We start from the raw sequence: 20,978 nt of genomic DNA, 5'->3' as shown, positions 1-20,978 counted from the left end.
TCCACCTTCTCGTCGTGGTCCTCCTCCTCGGGAAGTTATTCCCTGTGTTTCCCGCCCCCCCCCCCCCGCGCCCCGTCTCTCTTCTTTGCGGGGCACCCCGGCCAGTCTGAACCGGTTGTGACTGAGTGAGTGGGGAAGGAGAAGGAGGCGGAGGAGATGGAGGTGGAAAGGCGGGCGGTAGGGGCGCTGCTCCCGCTCTGGCAGCTCCCGGCCGGGCCGGGCCGTCCAGGCGAAGGGAGGGCACTGCGGGGGCCGCTGCCCGGGCCCGGCTCCGGCCCGGAGCCACCAAGGCCGCGGGAGAGCGGGGCACCGCCGGCCATGGGCCCTCTCGGTGCGCGCACGAGCGCGTCCCCCGGCGCCGCTGCGCCCCGCCGCCCACCGCGTGCCCGCGCCGGCCCGCCCAGGACAGTGTGCATTTGGAGGGAGCCCGGGTCTGAGGATGAGTGCGAGTCTCCCCGGGTCTCCCAGGTTCCTGGACGGCCGGGCGCCCTCCTGGCCGGAGCTGTATCCCCAGCTGGCAGTGATCCCAGAGAGACGGGCACCAGAACTTTGTGCAGTCGGTGCTCCTGGGCAGTGAGGAGTGAGGATGCCAAGTGCTGCCCTTTGTGACAGCTCTATGGGAAAGGGGGGCGCCCCCGAAGTGCTCATAGTGTGCTGAGGGAGAGAGGCTGCATCTGAGGATGTTTAGTCTGTATGGCAGGTGAGCTGTACTAACAATACACTCCTATCTTTAGCGTAAGTGCTGAGATTCCCACAGTCACTGCAGCAGACTGGGGACAGTCCATAGGTGGGTACCTAGGGCTTACCAGGTGTGGCAACCCCGTCAAGTGATGTGCACTTTTTGTGTTCCTGTGTATATAGGTCTTTCTGAGAAGGGACACCATATCTTCTACCAGCTTCTCAAAGGGGGCTGGGACCACCCATCACCGAAATGAAAATTTCCTTTAGACACTGAACCTCCTCTAATTCTGACCTAGACAAAGACCCTACACCTTGCAAAGGGTTGGTTTCTGAAGTCCAAATGAAGCTGCATAAGCTTCCTGAGCCACGGTTTTTCATCTTGCCCGCATCCAGAAGTCTATGTGAGATGGAAGTTCCAAAAACACCTGTGGACCCTGGCCACACTGGCGAGTGTTCTTACAGGTAGGAAAATAGCAGTTCATCTATTTGTTTCACATCATTCCTTTTTCCACTCAATTTACCGACTTTCATTCAGGTTATGGGGAAAAGAATGGCCAGTGCTAGTTGATATTATTTTGTTTTGTCCTAAGAGGGAGAAAGATTAGAGGGGGAAAAAGTAACAGTAAGAATCAGAGGAAGGTGGTCCCAGAAATAGTTTCTGGAAGGAAAAATGGAGAGGGGATACAATGGGGGCTTCTCATCCTCTTCTATTTTTGACCTGGTTTGCGGTTACTCACGTGCATTCACTTTGTAATAATGCATTGACCTGTACACTGATCATTTGTGTACTTTTCTCTACTTGTTTTGATCAAAGATATTTTTAGAAAGCTTTTTCTTTGATTCAGATACCCCCTAACCACCAGAGCAAATATCTTCTTGATAGTTGGTCGAACCAATCAATGTATATGAAATTACATTTGGGGGACAGGGAAACCCTGCTTGAAAAATATTTGTGTTCACCAGTGCGTTTCTGAAGTTGCCATGTCCCTGTTCTCACCTCCACCGAGTTTTCCCAGATTTCTTATAAAGAGAATGTATGACCAGCATTCCCATGTCTGCTCAGACAGTCCACGCCTATCAACTGAGAACTGAAAATTAGCTCATTCTTACACACAGCATGGTTCCAACTTTAGTGTAAGACTGAATTCCGGGGGCAAAAACTCAAAATGGCTGGGGGTCCAGACTCATAATGTCGTGAATGAAGTGAGCAGAATGCAGCCTGGAGAAGGCAGGGAGCGTGGAAGCTGGCTGGCTGCTGGAGCGGAGGCAAGGGGGGAGGCGCCCGTTGGCTTAGGAAATTATTGCCTGCCTGGAATGTGAAAATTGCCTCCACCTTCTTGTGAAGGTTTTTTGTTCAGTCACACCTCAGCAGAGCATTTAGACACACTAGAGAACTCAGAAATCTAGTCCAACCTTGACACTTTACCTATGAATGGAATTTGACCCAGAGAAGCCACGGATGAGTTCCTGATCAACCCCTGCCCCAGGACAGAGCGGGGCTGGGGAGCAGGTTTTGGCAGAGAGAGACTGTGCTACCTCCTGTGCCTCTCAAAGTGGTTGAGTGTTGTTAGCGCCATTTCACAGAGAAGGAAACTGGAGTTGAGAGGGTTGTTACTCGCTAAATCTCTCAATCGGCAAAGACCAAAATGACCTCTCGACCCCCCAGAGGTTTTATCCCCGGTGATGTGAAGATGCAAGATCTGCTTGTGAGGCGAGGGTCAGAGAAGTTCAATACTGCTGGCTCGGGCTTCCCTGGTGGCGCAGTGGTTGAGGGTACGCCTGCCGATGCAGGGGACACGGGTTCGTGCCCCGGTTCGGGAAGATCCCACATGCCGCGGAGTGGCTGGGCCCGTGAGCCATGGCCGCTGAGCTTGCGCGTCCGGAGCCTGTGCTCCGCGACAGGAGAGGCCACAGCAGTGAGAGGCCCGCGTACCGCCAAAAACAAAAAACAAACAACAACAACAACAAAAAAAAAACCCACAATACTGCTGGCTCTACAGCTCTGTGCAGCCCCTGCCCTTCTGGGTCTCTCTTGGACCCAGAAGTTGATGCACTTTCAACAAGGTGGAGTGAGAGGAAAAGGTGGGTCATGAAATAAACCGGATTTAAATGAGCCTCCCTTGGGAAGAAAGAGACCTAAGGGAAAGCATTTCAAGAAAAATTGATACAGAGGTGGTACCCTGAAGGAAGGCACTTGTTTTTTGCCTTGTTAGTTATCATTTTGGGCATTTGTTAAGAAGTCTGTGATTTGTTAAATGTTCTAAGGTCCCCCCTTCTTAGACTATCTGCTGCCTGAAGCTTTTAGAGAATAAGACAGAAATTAACCTAAAATCGCTCTGCGGTCCTCAGCCCAGCAAGGGAGCCAGAAACATGGAGGGCAGAGGCAGGCATTGGTTGGTAGGGGAGGGTTAGGACATTTGTATAGCCCCTGAGACGCTAGTCCAGTGCCTGCCCGGCTGACCAGACTTCCCTTCCCGACTTAGCACATCAGGGCAGGTTTCTTCTCTCTTTTTTTTTTTGCAGTGCGCGGGCCTCTCACTGTTGTGGCCTCTCCCGTTGCGGAGCACAGGCTCCGGACGCGCAGGCTCAGCGGCCATGGCTCACGGGCCCAGCCGCTCCGCGGCATGTGGGATCCTCCCGGACCGGGGCACGAACCCGTGTCCCCTGCATCGGCAGGCGGACTCTCAACCACTGCACCACCAGGGAAGCCCGGTTTCTTCTCTTTTGTATGTCTTGTTCTTCCCCTGTTTATGAATGGCAGCACAGCTACATAGACACTACACTTTGACATAAAAATAACTTAACAAAAGAGACTTTAGAGTTTTTATAGCAGTTAGCTCAGAGATCTGAAGATCATGCTATTAATTCGTTTTCATTCACTCACCCTCTAACAGATAAAAGATCAGAAAACAGTAGAAGTGGATTAATCCTTCCCCCTCGTGCTTACAGAGCTTTTGTTGAAAAAGACAAATTTTCAAATGTCAAAAATGACCTTAAAGACAAACTATATCATTTTTTTCTTGCAACTCTCCAGATTATTGTTTCATCTTTTTCTTGCCTTTTCTTTCATCATGCTATCTGGCTTAAACGATTTTTAATCTTAGAGGAAGGCAGGGAAGAGGGATAAATGCTATTCTTTTTTTTTTTTTTTTTTTTTTTTTTGCGGTACACGGGTCTCTCACTGCTGTGGCTTCTCCCGTCGCGGAGCACAGGCTCCGGACGCGCAGGCTCAGCTGCCATGGCTCACGGGCCTAGCCACTCCACGGCATGTGGGATCTTTCCGGACCCGGGCACAAACCCGTGTCCCCTGCATCGGCAGGCGGACTCTCAACCACTGTGCCACCAGGGAAGCCCGTGATAAATGCTATTCTTTGAGTGGCTAGTAACTGCCAAGAACTATGCAGTCTCATAACCACAAAGCAATCTCATGTGGTTAAGTATCATTATCTTCACTTTATAGATGAGGAAACTGGAATTTAGAGAGGTTAAGTTACTTGCTGAGTCACTCAGTTGGTAAGTGATGGAGTAAGATTCAGGCCCTGGTCTGGCTAATTGCTAAGCCTGTGCTGTTCCCAGTCTACCTTAGAAAAATGAGTCAAGGGTGGTACAAGCTAGTGGAGCACTGTCTTCTCACTTGTATTAACTCATCTAAGGTTCACAGTAAACCTAAAAAGTAGGTGCTCTTATCATCCACGTTTTGCCAGTGATGAAAATGACTAGAAAGAAGTTAAATAATTTAACCCCAATCACACAGTTAATGAGGGGTAGGCTAGGTTCAAATCCAGGCATCCAGGCTACAGAGGGCCATGCTCTGAACCACCGCCCTGTCTCATGAAAATGGAAATGAGAGATGTAAAATTACATGGAATGTACATCTCCTTCTGTGTGTGTGTGTGTCTGTGTGTGGACACATATACACACTTCCACTTTACATCCTTCTGACCTGCATTGCTTGGTTTCAAGGCCATAACGAAAAACAACCTACATCTTCACGAATACTGTTTCCGAAACACCCAGTTTATCTCCAGGTGTTGGATTGACATCATCTGTAATGTGCTCATTGTCTGTCTGCACAGCGAAACTATAAACTCCAAGAGCAGGTACCAGATGTGTCCTGTTCATCACTATTCCCTAGAGCACAGTGGCAGCAAGAATAGAACTTTGTTTAGTGAGCTTTCAGTGAATGAAGGAATGAAGAAGCGAATGATCAAACAATCAATGAATGCATGCTCGAACTGTCAGTAATATATATATATATATATATATATATATATTTTTTGGCTGGGGGCTGCACTGCATAGCATGTGGGATCTTAGTTCCCGGACCAGGGATCGAACCCATGCCCCATGCATTGGAAGGCAGAGTCTTAACCACTGGACTGCCCGGAAGTCCCTCTGAGTAATATTTTTGCTACAGTAGATCACTGAAATTCTTCAGTTGCCTTACTCAGCCAAGCTCTATTCTGTTCTAAGTAGTTACAATCATCTCATTGAATCCCATAGAGCAACTACTACTTTTTTTTTTTTTGGTACGCAGGCCTCTCACTGTTGTGGCCTCTCCTGTTGCGGAGCACAGGCTGAGGATGCGCAGGCTCAGTGGCCATGGCTCACGGGCCCAGCCGCTCCGCGGCATGTGGGATCTTCCCGGACCGGGGCACGAACCCGTGTCCCCTGCATCGGCAGGCGGGCTCTCAACCACTGCGCCACCAGGGAAGCCCGCAACTACTACTTTTTACTCATCCTATAGATGAGGAATTAAGACCCCCTGAGGTTAAGTGAGCTGCCCAAAGTTGGGGCACCAAAGCGGCAGAGACAGGAGGTAAACACAGTGTGAGCCTAGCATGCCCACTGGTAAGGCTAGGCTGTGTGGCCCCTCACTGTGCTCGTTCACAGCTCTAGCTCAGGATCAAGCGCAGTGCTTGACACATAGTAGACCCTCCATAAACGTATTGAAGGAGAGAAGGAGGAAATTCCCTCATGTGTCCAGGACAGTTTAAGGCCATTTCCCACATCTGAAGTCACTCAGGGCATCGTGTACCTTACAAATTCAACTTGTATGATCTACGATGTGATCATACTAGATAATAGATGACCACGGAAGGGTTTACTTCCAAAGGTAGGCTGCCCAGTTCAAATGTACCCGTGGTTCCAGTTTCTTCTTGTGAAAATACAGGTGCAATTGATAAATGTTATTTTTAAATGATCATAAGACCATTGAATTGAATCTTTTATGAAGCAGTGCCAATTTTTTAAATATGCCTCTGCCTCAGTGTCTGACTTATGTGCATTACATAACAAAGTTTCAGACAGCTCCAAACAATGTATCAGGTCAACATGGCAAGTTTTGGCCTTCTTGTCTTCTTCATTACATGACAAGGGAGAAAAAGCATGACCTCTACTCCATGTTCAGGGTCTGTTCACTCCAAAATTTCTGGACAGTCCAAATGCTTTGCTCCATGATTTCAGCATGTAAACATTTTTTTGGTCACCTATTCAATATGCTACAACTTTGGTTTGTTGGGTAAAATTTAGAAGATGGTAACTAACCCATGAAACAAAAGTTATAAAGAAAAAATGTAAAGTCAAACATGTTCCATAAGAACATTTGAATACAGATGGAAATTGATGAATTGATGAATGAATTTCCTCTATCCACCTCCCCATCAGGGCTGTGCTCACACAGAAAGGTATGCTCACCCCTATATCCCTACCACCCACCACAGTGTAAAGCTCTTATATTTCCCCATCGAAGTGCTTGGGAGTTATTTCAAACCATAGGCAAAACAACCAGCTGTAGAAGTAAAATGTGTTTGAGATCTTCTGCTTGATTTTAAAGAGGCATGTGAATCCTGCTTTCTACTCAATAGCCATGTGTATTTTAATATCATCATGTTTAATGTTAATAATTACCTATTTAATTTATATATTTGTTCAGATTAACAATTTAATATAATAATAGCTCACTTTTTTTTTTTTTTGCGGTACGCGGACCTCTCACTGTTGTGGCCTCTCCTGTTGCGGAGCACAGGCTCCGGACGCGCAGGCTCAGCGGCCATAGCTCACGGGCCCAGCCGCTCCGTGGCATGTGGGATCTTCCCAGACCAGGGCACGAACCCGTGTCCCCTGCATCGGCAGGCGGACTCTCAACCACTGCGCCACCAGGGAAGCCCATAGCTCACATTTTTAAGCAATTAATATATGCAGTGTATTGTCAAGGCACAGGCAGGAAACAGAATTTATCCCAGATAACCAAGAGAAGGAATCTTAAGGGAAAGAATATCTATAATTAGATATTTAATGCAATGTGGACAACATTAAAGGAATAAACAAGAGACACCCATACTAGATGGTGGGAAGTGATTACTGCTCCTGGGCTTTAAGTAACAAAGGGAAGACCTAGTGTTACCAGCGCCTGGAGAGCAGAACCTGCAAAGGAGGGGCCACCCAAAGGGAGCAGGAATTGGGAAGAGATATCATTTTACTGCCAGAGACAAAGAGTCAAAGTGACTGTGGAGAGAATACCCCTACCTCTCTCTTTGCTCTCAAATCTCTTGGTGGCACCTACCATTGGTCAAAGCCAGGCAGAAGCCAGGTACCGAGGGAACCCAGGAAATGCTGCCCACAAAGGGTCAGCCTCCTGAGCACAAAGCAGGGCAATGAAGGCAGACATTGGATTGGGCTGGGGAGAGTGGCAAAGAGAGAATGACCAGGCACTGTGCTGAGTACTTTGCATACTTGTATATATCCCTATGAGGGAGGTACCATTTCCCTCATTTTACAGATGAAAAAACAGAGGTACGCAATTTCAACCAAGATTGTCTTACTCTAGATTCTGTGCTCTTAATCACTACACTATTTAACCAAGCAGTATTAAAAATAATGTCTTAAAATTACTTACCTAGTTTCAAAAAAAAAGTTGTAAAATAAATGCTCAGTGTTTGCCACATGACTGTGACTTTACCATTGCTACTTTGATCACTTTGCCTTAATCTCCTCAGCAATTTACCTTATGGTGAGTCTCATGCATTTTATGTTGATTCTATGATCTGCAACTTGCAACCCATTTCTTGAATTCTGGAAATGTGCCTCAGTTGTCTATAACATAAATCTCCACGCATGGATTAAAAGCTATACTGTCAATTCTTACTTATTCACTCTTCAAATAATTCTTAATCATTTATGCTGTGTCAGGCATTATATGAAAACAAAGGGTTTTGCAGTCTAGGAGACTGTCAGGTGAAAAATCACTAGAATGTGCTAAGTACCTCCGTCACGGTACTTGTGCTACCTTAAGAGAACAGAGAGGCGGAAACACTGCTTGGGTTGAGAAGAGGGCATTCCAAGACCGGGGGAAGAGCGTTTGCAAAGTCTTAATGGAGTAAAAGACTCCCAGGCTAGGGAACTACAGTGGATAATTACAAATGATTCAAGGTCAGAGTACTTGTAGGAAGTGGGAGGTAAACAGGAATGGGGCTTTTGATTGTTAGCACCAGCTCCCATCTCTTGGCAGGACAGCACGAACGGACAACCCAGGACTCCGGTCCACTTAGAGATCTAACTGGCAGGGGCTATATTGCTTCATCAGGAAATGAATGGGCTCTGTCTTATTTTCTCCATCCTTGCAGGGTTTTGTTCAGGATTCAAAGTCCCAGAAGAGAAAGTGTGACTGGCCCGGTTTGGGCAATGTAACCATCTCACTCAGAGGAAGACAAGGCACTTTGAGAGGACTCTCCAAAAGCAGATTGGGATGTTGACTAGCCTAAACAGAATAAATGTCCTCTACAGTGGGTTAGACCCTGTGTCTGTATATGAAGTCGTTCTCCAGGAAGCAAAGAGGAACCACTGAAGGATTCTAAACAGTGGATGACATGGTTGGCTTTGTGTTTCAAAACTATCACTCTTAGAAACCACGTTGGAAGATGGACTGGGAGAGAAAGTGGTCAGAGGCTGATTTAACAGCTGAGGCAAAAATATATACTTGAAAATTTAACACCTAGAGAATTTTGAAATAAGGGGAGCAATCTGAGAGATTAAGAAGTGCCATCTAACTGATAGGTGTGGGGATTAGTGGAAAGAAAGGTTGGGGATGGATTCCAGGTTTCCCATAAGAGCTTATAAAGAATTGCTGTAAAATTAAGGGAAGTGTGCCTCCCACTGCAGGATCCTCTAGAACAGTCCAAATTTCAAATACTGAATCTCATTGTTCTAATAAAACATAAGAAAATTTCCAAGAAACTCCAATTTAAAATATATTTCCAAGATTTCTTTTGCAATTGGATATGGTAGAAAGTTCTTTTGTCTGACTCACATTTCCTGATCTATGGTTTGGATAATATGATCATAGGTGGGTGAACATATGCAACAGAAACAAAGAGCAAGAAACCTATTCAATACCAGTACAGTGAGTAGTGGTACGTGCAAAGTACATGCCAAAGTTTTACTGGAAAAAGGCTTGTCCTCACCGAGAAGAGTCAGGGTTGATTATTAGGTTAAAGTGACCTTAGAAGGAAGGGGCCACATCCTTTGGCAACAACAAGCAAACACCAGTCAAACCCCAGATGTACAGCTGGCTCAGACAGAGGCATGCCAACAGCTCTAATATCCACAACCAAATCCATCAGTCTGTATGTAAAGAGAAACCACTACATTTCTAAATCTAGAGTGGAATGACCCACAGTATAAATACTTGGATTGATCACACAGATGCTGGCACCCACCAAGTGAAAGCTGAATTTACTCTCAACATCATGGACAACAATAATTGTGGGCATTTCCTTCCATAAACCTGGTCCTCCAGACATCCTTGGAGGCTCAAAGAGGCTGCTTTTTGAGTATTTCAGCACTCAGGATACTTTGTGCCCTGATTATTTCTCTTAGTTACACGCGGTCGTGCATGTTTTTTTGAGACTACTGAATTTGAATCAGAGTCTTAGAACTAGTCAAGAGGCCTTGAAGATCAGCAGGTAGAACCTCACACTTGCTGTAGCATTTAATCTACTAATTTTTCAGATGAAGAAACAGGCTCCACGGGGTTGAATAATAAGAGGTGGAGAGAATAGAGGATAAGAGCACACAACTTGAAGCCTGACTACTGATTAGCTCTGTAACCTTGAAGAGGTTCCTTCTCCCTGTGCCTGTTTCCTCATCTGTAAAAGTGGGAGAATGATACCTATCTCATATGGTAGTTGAGAAGAATCAGTGAATTAAACCACATAAAGTACTCCAAATAGCCTAACATAATAAGTGTCATACGAGTGTTTGTATTCATGAATATACCAAAGAACCCCACTACAACTGGGAATCTGATCCTACTTTTCCTCTACACAATTAGAAGAAGAAAATTCTACCCATTGACACATTTACAGTGATTACGAATAGTTGTCATATACAATATCCTTTAAGGATGTCTCATCAAAACCTGCATCTGAGTTCTTGAAATTCACTCAAGAAGAGCTCCTATAGTGACAAGCAGGTATGATAACCAGCCCAGGAAATCAACAAAGTTCAGTGACACACCACGTCTGAAAATTAACCTTTTTACCAAGTAGACCTGAATCTCTCCTCAAGGGTCGCCCGCACCCCACCCCACACCAATATTTCTGCAACTTGGGTCCATCTTCTGTCAACTATGGTCTTAATGAACTGAAGAGTTGGATTTTGACTTAGATGTCATTCTTGGCAAGGCTGTTAGTTCAACTTTTCTTTGGCTGGTCAAGATGATTTTTCAACAAGTTCTTTAGCCCACAGTGTTACAGTATACCACCAAAGAAATCAAGAAATGAATATTGCTGTGGGTGGGAAAAGAAATACCAAATGGAACTCCTGCCATGCTGATAATTATAATCTACAAGATATTTCATTCACTAAGTGTGGCAAAAGAGTATATTTTATAAGAAGTTTGCAGCTGATGAATACCAAAGGCCAAAAACTCAGTCTGCAAAGAGACTGCTTATGAGCTATGAGAATCATTTGCACTACAAGGTACTCCTCCAACCACAGGACTAATAAAGTGAACTTCCTAGAATCGAAAACAGCACAGAAAATATCCAACACCTTGAACATGCCTGGCTTAGAGTAGGTATCCAGTGAAAATTAATTGAATAAATCTAATTGCCATCAATGAAAAAATATCTCATATTAACTTGGATCTTTATTATGTGACCTAAGGTACTTGAAAGAAATGTGAGAAATTTCTTAAGTAATTAACTCTGATATGAAATGGGTAAAAAGGAGCCCAAAGAATGAGCTCTGATTGCTAGATAGCATAAAAGAGAGATTTAAAGAAAACAGATGAAGTTTTAAAACTCAACTCAAGAGGAAGGGAGCAAATATTTTCATCTTTAGCCTTTATTTCATGACCTACCATTTAATATTTGAAATCCTGAGGATTATCAGGGTGACAAAACTGTTCTTTTTCCTTTAGAGATCAAGAGAAACCTTCTCAAGGATTATAGATGTGGGTCACCTGCTTTGTAAAATAGTCCAGCAGTTCCTCAGAAGTTTAAAGGAAGAGTCACCATATGACCCAATAATCCCACAAGTTGGTGTATACCCAAGAGAAATGAAAACATATGCCCTTGCAAAAATTGGTAAATGAGCGTTCATAGCAGCATTATTCATAATTGACAAAAATAAAAACAATGCAAATATCCATCTACTGATCAATGGATAAATAATATGTGGTATATCCATCCAATGGAATATTATTTGGCCATAAAGAAGCCAGGCACAAAAGGCTATACATTGTATGATTCTTTTTATATGAAATTCCCACATAAAAAGTAGATTAGTATTGCCTAGGGCTGGCGGGAGGGGTGGTTGGGGGCAGGTTAGGTTGAGGGAAAATCGGAAGTAACTGCTCGTGGGGATTAATGGGTATGGGGTTTCTTTTTAGGGTGATAAAATTGTTCCAAACTCATTGTGGTAATAGTTGCACACTCTGTAATACACTAAAAAATCATTGAATTGTACATTTCAAATAGATTAATTGTATGGTATACGAACGATATGTCAATAAGGCTGCTGTTAAAATAAGCTACAGCAGATGAAGTTTTAGCTCTGCTTACAGTTTTTAAAAAGCTGTCCTAAAAACACAGCTTTTTCATTCATCTAGTAGAGCCATGAAGCTCCCTAGCATCATGACAAGTTAGGGGCCAGACACGATCAGCCTGGAATAATCGTGGAAAAATTGAAACCCCTGGAGAGATGATTCCTTGTTTAAAGTAAGTTGTGATGTGTACCATACAAAGGACACAGAACATCAGAGAGTCTCACATTCTCTCTTTATTCTGCCATGAGGAAGTTTCCCTAAACCAGAGAAGTTATGTAGAAGCTAATTTTTATCAATCCTACAAAAGTAACTCCCCACTTCTTCACTAAGCTGTAGTCACACTGGCCTTCCTAAGGGTTTGCTGAGCTCCACCTACTGCAGTGCCTTTGTACCTGCTGTTCTTCCTGCAGGAAGTCCTCACTTGTCCCCAGATCTCCACCTGGCTAGCTCCTCATCAGTCAAGCCTCTGCTCCATTGTCACCTTCTCAGGAAAAGCTCCTTAGCTCCTCCTAATTAAAATATTCTTCCCCCACAGAAACCCTCTCTCTCATGGCTCCACTTCATTTTCTGCACAGCATTTGGCACTATCTGAAACTCTCACGTGCTTATCAGTTGGTTGTCCGCCTCCCCAGCAGAAGGCAAGCTCCCTGAGGATGATACTAAGCAGCACCCTGTGGGGATCCTGGGCACAAAAGCCTCTCCGTGTCCCCCATTTCTTGATTACAGGAAATAGGCTTCATTCAGCCTCCATGACTTCCCTGAGTTCCAACCAGCAGCTTCAAAGAGTTGTTAATCAGGGAAGGGAGGGGATTCAGACAAGGGAGGAGCAGTCAAGAAACAAGAGTGCAGCCTTGGGGCAGGGTCCTGCTTCCCCCTCAAGGGATACACATGACGATTTCTTTGAACTCTTTACAGATACTGAAGCCCTCACCAGGTGGGAGAAGTTAACAGTCTGCTGCCCACAAGCACGTAGACCCCAGACCGGTTGGAACCAGAAGTTTGATGATGCTGACTCCCAATTACCTCACCACCAACCAATGAGAAGAACGTCCAGGAGCTGACCACTCCCTCCTCTTTGAACCATTACTATAAAACTCCTCACTAGCCCCTCCAGGTCAGGACACACAATTTTGAGGGCATTAGCCTGCTGTGGCCCCCTTTGCCTGGCAAAGCAATAAAGCTATTCTTTTTACTTCACCCAGAACTCTGCCTCTGAAAATTAATTCGGTGTCGGGGTACAGAGGCCGGATTTGGCTTCACGGACAGGGACCGAAATGTTTCCCTGTGCCTACAAAGCTAGCAGATAGGCAGTGAGCGCTTGATAAAGATTTATTGAGTAAATGATCCCCACCGGGTAAGTCACAATCAACTTTGTAAACAACATCCGAAAGGTCAACCTCTGTACCTGCCACACCTCAGACAGGAGTCCAGGGACACTGACCCTTCAGAGAACAGTCTGTAGCCACCTCCAGGCTGAAAGGGCAAAGGGCTGAGACTGAAAACCCAGTTGGCCACCGAGGACTTCCTGTGCTGCTTCACTAATCTTCCCTCACTGTGGTCCCAGGCCAGGTGGCGGAGCAGCTCTGGGGCCTCTCCTGTTGGTTTATAAATAAGTCTAGGCTCATTGCTGATCCCAGAGTGGCCTACGTGGCAACTTGCCTTCAGCTTGCTCACTAGGACCTCCTGCAGGAAGGGCAGCACACAACAGCCATGCAGAAGCAGCGCAGAACAGCAGCCTGCATCTGTGAGGTCACGTGCACACCACGCGCTTCAGATCTTCTCTCAAAGGACCTACTGTAGAGCACAGGGAACTCTGCTCAATATTCTACAATAACCTACATGGGAAAAGAATCTGAAAAAGAATAGATACATGTGTATGTATAACTGATTCACTTTGCTGTACACCTGAAACTAACACAACATTGTTAATCAACTCTACTCCAATATAAAATAAAAATTAAAAAAAAAATCCCCTGGGCTTCCCTGGTGGCGCAGTGGTTGAGAGTCCGCCTGCCGATGCAGGGGACACGGGTTCGTGCCCCGGTCCGGGAGGATCCCACATGCAGTGGAGCGGCTGGGCCCGTGAGCCATGGCCGCTGAGCCTGCGCGTCCGGAGCCTGTGCTCCGCAACGGGAGAGGCCACAACAGTGAGAGGCCCGTGTACCAGACAAAAAAAAAAAAAAATCCCCCAAAACCTTGACTCTGGTTTCTACAGAAGCAGTTTGTCCCAATCACACCCCAAAGTTAGGAACTGTCCATTCTAACTCAGAATGGCTGTCTGGCTTAGTTTTCTTGTAAGTTATTTCATTCCAGTGAACACTTAAAGAATCACTAATGCTTCATCAACTGTAGAGTACTTGTCACTCAATTCCAGAAAACTCGTGTTTACCTAACCCAGGCTGCATACATACGTATACGCCGTGGATATTGTTGCCATTTAGGAAAACAATCCTTTTCCAATCCTGCGGAAGGCAGTCACAGGTCCCTTACTTCACAGAGCTACTCCTGTCTTCTTGATGTTTATAACAACGTCTTAGATTTCTAGGACTCCTTTCTGTTATCCATCTTCCTGTAAGTATCAGTCCAGTTCACTTAAGAGTCACAGTGTTTCTATGTGATACACGAAGCTGATGGTATTAATGCCACTTCTGCTTTTTTCTTGGTTCTGTTTTGTTTTAACACGGGAGGAGTAGCAGACCCAGAGAGGTTAAGCAACTTGCCCCGAGGTCACATACCTGTTCAGTGCCAAACAGTAGGAACACTGAGTCCGTGAGCCTCCCTTCCGCATCAGCACTTCTCAATGCATCTGAACCACTGGGGAATCTGGTTACAGTGCAGATTCTGAATTCAGCAGTTCTGGGGGGTTGGGAGGGGGAACCAGGATTCTGCATGTTTCCCAAGCTCCCAGGAGTTGCTGCAGGTGGCCCTCAGAACACCTTTCACCACATCCTTCATAACACCCCAGGCATGTCCATCCTAATACTTCCCCCAGTGGCCGTTGCACTATTTGGGTATTCATTCATTTCCCCCACTAGCCTGTGAGCTCCAGGAGAGCATGAACTATGTTGTATTCACTGGTTTGACCTGGGCGCCCAGCACCACACGTGCCAAAAAGGAACTGAACAAATATTTTTGAAGAGTGGAGGAAAAGTGACCCATTTCCAACGACAAAGCCACGTCGACTGCATATTAAGACTCTGATTTCTTATACAAAACAGAAACAGACTCACAGACTTAGAAAACAAACTTATGGTTACCAAAGGGGAAAGGTGGGGAGGGAGGGATAAACTGGGAGGTGGGATTGCCATATACACACCGCTACATTTAAAATAGATAACCAACAAGGACCTACTGTATAGCACAGGGAACTCTGCTCACTACTCTGTAATAACCTAAATGGGAAAAGAATTTGAAAAAGAACAGATATATGTATAACTGAATCACTTTGCTGTACACCTGAAACACAACATTGTAAATCAACTATAGCCCAATTTGAAAGAAAAATTAAAAAAAAAAAGAATCAATCAATAAATGAACATTTTTTTAATAGGCTATTCATCAAGTATCCTCTGTTGTCTGGAGTCACATTATGACATCCAGTTGTCATCGCCGGGTCCCCAAATAACATAACCAAATAAAAGCCCCGTAGTTTCAACCAGTTTATACCTACACTTGCCACAGAACTCTGCCAGGGGTCAGGGGGACAGAATCACATCCTTGGGCCAACGGGATGGGATAACATGAGGTCATTCTAAGGGCAAGGGGGAGGTGTAGAACAGGCAGGGTGATGGAGGCTCGCTAACACTCAGCATCACCTGAGGATGCTGACGACAGCGGTCCTCCACGGATTGTGCGTTTTCCATATGCCAGGCACTCGGCTGCGCACGTTGCACCCGTCATCTCATGTCATCCTCTCGACAAACCTATGACACGGGCACTAATTTTATATGTAAGGAAGCAGAGACGTAAGGTTATTAAACCGTAAGCGGTGAAGCCAAGATCTGGATCCAGGCAGTCTGGCTTCACCATCCGTGCTTCTAACCACATTGTTGACTGACTGGAAGCACACAGAAAAGAAGCAATAGCCTGAGCCTGGGAGTGACTTTACTTCCCTGTCAACAGCCTGATTAATAGGCTCCAAGAAATCCCAAATAGAGGGGCTTGGGGAGAAACACATCACATCCACATTATATCCAAAAGGAAGTGTTCAACAATATTATGTAGGGAAAAAAGAGATTCTGTTACAGTAAATGGCACATAGTTTGACTCTGTTTGGCTTATGGTTAAATATACAACACCGCTGAAAGGTTAAGTAAGAGTCACTGAAGTAATAAGTCTCAAAGGTCCCAGATTCCTTTCACACTCCATTAGGTCTCTTATGAAACCTTGCATTAATGTCTGGGCCAAATCTGAGAAGATGGTCATCACATGGAAGAGATCAGGATTTTATGAAACATGTGTGTCCAATGTAAAAAGTCAAAAAGTCTAAAGGACAAAGAGAACTTTGTTTTTCAAAGGCTTAAAGAGCAGAAGTTCAACAGTTATATTTTAACACTGTCAGAAAATGAGGGAGTCAAGAAAACTGTGGAAGAGAATGCATTGTCCATTTGGATATGAGAAAAGGGTAAACTTAATCTCTCTTTTCGATAGAAGATTTTTAAATGTGGAATAAGAAAATAAATCAGGGCAATACTAAAGTACAGCCATAGGGTCTTGAATAAAACATTACTGTGAAAAAGGGTTGAGCTCTACAGATTGTTTTTTAACCACACTTGTTTAATTATTATTTACCTTTGGAGGCAATATGATATGATGGATTGTGAAGGCCCAAGACCTGGTTCTGCCACTTCCTAGGTATGGTCTCCAGCTAGCATAATTCTTCCAGGATTCAGTGTGTTCATCTGTGAAATGGGACAACTCACTCCTGCCTCCTAGGATTACTGGGAGCCTTACATAAAATGACATACTGTGAGCATTTAGTCCCAAACAGAAAATCAACACAGGCTGCACCTTGTTTTCTCTCCTTTCTTACAAGTTCTATTTTCCTAAAAGAATGTTGTTTAAGCATTTCTATTCCTAACTTTAAATTTTTGTTAGTAGAAACATAAAATTGTGGAGGGTTAAGAAAAACAACCTACCTACACACAGATGAAATGTGTATGTAAGAAAATAAGAATAAACTATTAGTATATAGTATGGAAAGATCATCTTATATTAAGCTTGATGTGTTAAAAATAGAACCATATAATAAACAACAAGGTCCTACTGTACAGCACAGGGAACTATATTCAATATCCTGTGATAACCCATAATAGAAATGAATATGAAAAAGAATGTATATATGTATAAATGAATCACTTTGCTGTATAGCAGAAGTTAACATAACATTGTAAATCAACTATACTTCAATAAAATAAATTTTAAAAATGAATTTAAAATTTAAAAAAAAAGAACCATGTAAAATTTCACATAGGTACACATCCTTAAGAAACAACTTCACTCATAATTACACCTACAAATTTTAGTCAATCTATCAACTAACGATCATGTTAAAAATCAAGAAGTTTTATGAGAGTAGTGTAGATTTTTGGAAAAAATTCCATTTCAATTTATGTGAATGTTTTATAAACCATAAAGTACTCAATAATACACAATGTTGTTTTTATTGCAATGTCCTTTTGGCCTCTAGAATAATTGGAGATGTCATCAAATTAAAATCACTCAACATACTAAATTACAAAATTTTATTCACTGTAATTCAATATGAAATTCACATGTAAAGTAAGGGAAGTCAGCTTTCTAAGAAGTTATAACAACATATATAATAGACAGGAAGTCAACAAAGATTACAAACAGAATTTTTAGAAGTCTTCCCACAATTTCATCTTCCAGACTTGTGGGGTTAGTAGTAGAAATTAACATCCAGTGTTTACACGTCATATCCAAAAGCTCCTGCTCCCTAGGAGAAAAAGAAAGAGAAAATGTCCTTAAATGAACACATTTATAACCCTGATTCTTTAAACTCAATCTCATATTTGCACTGGAAAGAAACAGTGATCAAGAAATGTCTTTCAGGGCTCCCCTGGTGGCGCAGTGGTTGAGAGTCCGCCTGCCGATGCAGGGGACGCGGCTTCGTGCCCCGGTCCGGGAAGATCCCACATGCCGCGGAGCGGCTGGGCCCGTGAGCCATGGCCGCTGAGCCTGCGCGTCCGGAGCCTGTGCTCCGCAACGGGAGAGGCCACAGCAGTGAGAGGCCCACATAACGCAAAAAAAAAAAAAAAAAAAAGAAATGTTTTCAGGGCTTCCCTAGTGGTGCAGTGGTTGAGAATCCGCCTGTCAATGCAGGGGACACGGATTCGAGTCCTGGTCCGGGGAGATCCCACATGCCGTGGAGCAACTACGCCTGTGCGCCACAACTACTGAGTCTGTGTTCTAGACCCCGCGAGCCACAACTACTGAGCCCACGCGCCTAGAGCCTGTGCTCCGCAACACGAGAAGCCACCACAATGAGAAGCTCGTGCACCACAATGAAGAGTAGCCCCCGCTCTCCACAACTAGAGAAAGCCCACGTGCAGCGACAAAGACCCAATGCAGCCAAAAATAAATAAATAAATTTGTAAAACAAACAAACAAAAACAGCTCAAGGAACTACCAGAATTACCCCTCTCTTTTCAATGTCATCCATAATTAATTTATTTTGAAGTCTTATCTGCAAAGTCATTTACAATCATTCTTATGGCATCAGTGAAATTGCCATTCTTCTAACCTGTACAGGGGGTATTACCAGGAAATGAGAATTTGAAGACATGGAAAGAGGCATGTGATAAAATTCTTAAACACTAAACAACAAAAGGTTTTTTTCATTTCCCTGATCTTTCCTCAAAATCCTTTCTCATATTTTGGTCACTTAATCAGACATTAAATATTTTAATTTCTTCCACACTTCTGTGTTAATCAAACAGTTTTTTTTAATATCTTATTTTTTTTAAGTATTATGGAATTTTTAAAGATATTAATTTGTGGTCTGTTTAGCGCACTGTCGGAACATTTCACATGCCTGTCAGGTAGGGAGTTTAGAACCATTCTTAACTCCTTTTTCCAGAAATGTAAGGTCAAATGAGTTAAGTAATTTTCAAAGCCTTACATCCAAGTCCCTTATACACACTCAACTTAAAATCAGCATCAAGGGCTTCCGTGGTGGCGCAGTGGTTAAGAATCCGCTTGCCAATGCAGGGGACATGGGTTCGAGCCCTGGTCTGGGAAAATCCCCCATGCCACAGAGCAACTAGGCCCGTGCGCCACAACTACTGAGCCTGCACTCTAGAGCCCGAGAGCCACAACTACCAAAGCCTGCGTGCAAAAAGAGAAGCCACCGCAATGAGAAGCCCGCACACTGCAACGAAGAGTAACTCCCGCTTTCCACAACTAGAGAAAGCGCATGCACAGCAAACAAAGACCCAATGCAGCCAAAAATAAATAAAAATAAATAAACTTTAAAATATTATTTTAGAAAATGAGCATCAATATTTTTAGAAAGTGGCAAGATCGGGGTGGGAAAATATTTTCTGCTATTTTTCACTCAAACCCAAAAAGGCAGGTTGAGTTTTAAGAGAGAAGGTGAAAGAGAGAGGGGGAGATAGATGAGATTTATACAAGTATCTTCTTCCACTTTTAGCAATCTTCATTAATTTCTGTAATAACTAACCACCTTCCTAAAGGAGGGAATGACTTGCCCCAAATTATACAGCAATCACTGGCAAAGTAAACGCCTAGAATTTCCCTTAAGTTCAACAATTCCTTGTGCCTATGTTTGGGAACGAAGGGGTAAGAATAACACATGGGTTCGCAAAGCGATTTTCCTTCCCTCCTATGGCCTCCACCTCCATCTTGTGTTTCTTCAGTCTGTGCTCTGAGGGGTACCTTCAATTTTCTCCAACAGCGGTAAAGAGACTGAATAGGAAGTGAGGGAAAGACCAGACAACTGGTGGGGGTCGAAGAGTGCGCAGAAACCCATTTCTCACCTGACTTAATCCCGGGTAGTGGTAGATAATGCTGCTCCTGGGTTTTCTCTCCAGCTGCTCTTGCTAGAACAAAGTGCATTCAGCACAGGTGGTCTCTTAGCAACCTTGGTTCCTGTGTCAAAGCACAGCAAAAGCTTTTATTGGATGCTGAGGAGGTCTGTGAAGTGGCCGGGCAGGGAGCCTGCCTGGAGAAACTCTAAAATGACTCTCAAAGAAGTCAGGAAGGAGATGTCGAAGAGTGGAGTTCGGCAAATGTGACACGTTGATTTCAACATATCACAGAACTGTATAGCTGAAAACTAAACTTTTCACAAAAAGTTTAAGCTGAACTCTATAATTTTCCTGGCGGGCCAAACATTTACCACGGTTTTATTTTTTTATTTTATTTTTTGGCCGTGCCACTGGGCATATGGGATCTTAGTTCCCCCACCAGGGATTGAATCCACACCCCCTGCAGTGGAAGCAGGGAGTCTTAACCATGCTTTTAAAACAATAGTTCTCAGGGGGTGAGGGAATGGAAGAGATGTGTAAGGGTTACACATGTGCAACAAGTAGATAAATAAGTCCCGGAGACCACTGTAATACACAGTACAGTGAACATAGACATAAAAGTGTGTTATAAACATTAAACTTGCTAAGAGACTAGATTTTAATTGTTTCCAGCACTAGAAGCATTAGAAAGTAGAGGAGTGAATTTATTACAAAAGACCAGGCTGTAACATTCAGCCATAAATGGAAAATTATCCAACAAAATTATGGTTATTACAATGATGAAATAACAGAAAATACTACTTAGAAAATTATGTTAAAATATTTAATTATGATTAAAAGCCATACCTTATGAACACCTATTACACTCCTGGACAAGCATGGATAATCACACCAGGACACATATCCAAACATTATTTTTAATATCCTCAAATTAAAAACAAACCAAATGCCCATTAGTAGATAGATAAATGCATATAATGGAATATTATACAATAATGAAAATTAAGCTCCAGCTACATACAAAAACAGCGGTGAATTTTACAAACATAATATTGAATTTTTACAATAATGAAAATTAAGCTCCAGCTACATACAAAAACAGTGGTGAATTTTATAAACATAATATTGAATTTTTAAAAAGCAAGGCACAAAAGAAAATGCACAGTGTAAATATATTTATATAAAGTAGGAAAACAGAGTTAAAGGTGCATGGTTTAGGGGTGTATATGTGGGTGG

The 20,978-nt window shown here is 43.7% G+C and overlaps 1 protein-coding gene and 1 long non-coding RNA gene across 3 annotated transcripts; one reads left to right on the top strand and one right to left on the bottom strand.

Moving 5' to 3' along the window:
* Window positions 1-64: 64 nt before the first annotated feature.
* LOC309794066 lies at window positions 65-12,927 on the top strand. Of its 2 annotated transcripts, none has more exons than XR_014291975.1 (3): window positions 65-125; window positions 978-1,143; window positions 12,646-12,927. It is a non-coding gene; the product is annotated as an uncharacterized lncRNA (long non-coding RNA). The 2 variants fall into 2 exon arrangements; XR_014291976.1 differs by having other exon boundaries at window positions 68-125; window positions 862-1,143.
* Window positions 12,928-17,459: 4,532 nt separating this feature from the next.
* MRLN (myoregulin) lies at window positions 17,460-20,222 on the bottom strand. The gene is made up of 2 exons (XM_082605051.1): window positions 19,752-20,222; window positions 17,460-17,689 (listed from the first exon to the last, which is right to left on the bottom strand). The coding sequence occupies exon 2, from the start codon at window positions 17,668-17,670 to the stop codon at window positions 17,530-17,532; it is 141 nt and encodes a 46-aa protein (XP_082461177.1). The 5' UTR covers window positions 17,671-17,689; window positions 19,752-20,222; the 3' UTR covers window positions 17,460-17,529.
* Window positions 20,223-20,978: the final 756 nt, after the last annotated feature.

Source organism: Mesoplodon mirus (assembly GCF_964341445.2).
Source record: "Mesoplodon mirus genome assembly, chromosome: 2".
NCBI lineage: Eukaryota > Metazoa > Chordata > Mammalia > Artiodactyla > Ziphiidae > Mesoplodon > Mesoplodon mirus.
This window is presented reverse-complemented; position numbering and strand designations above follow the sequence as displayed.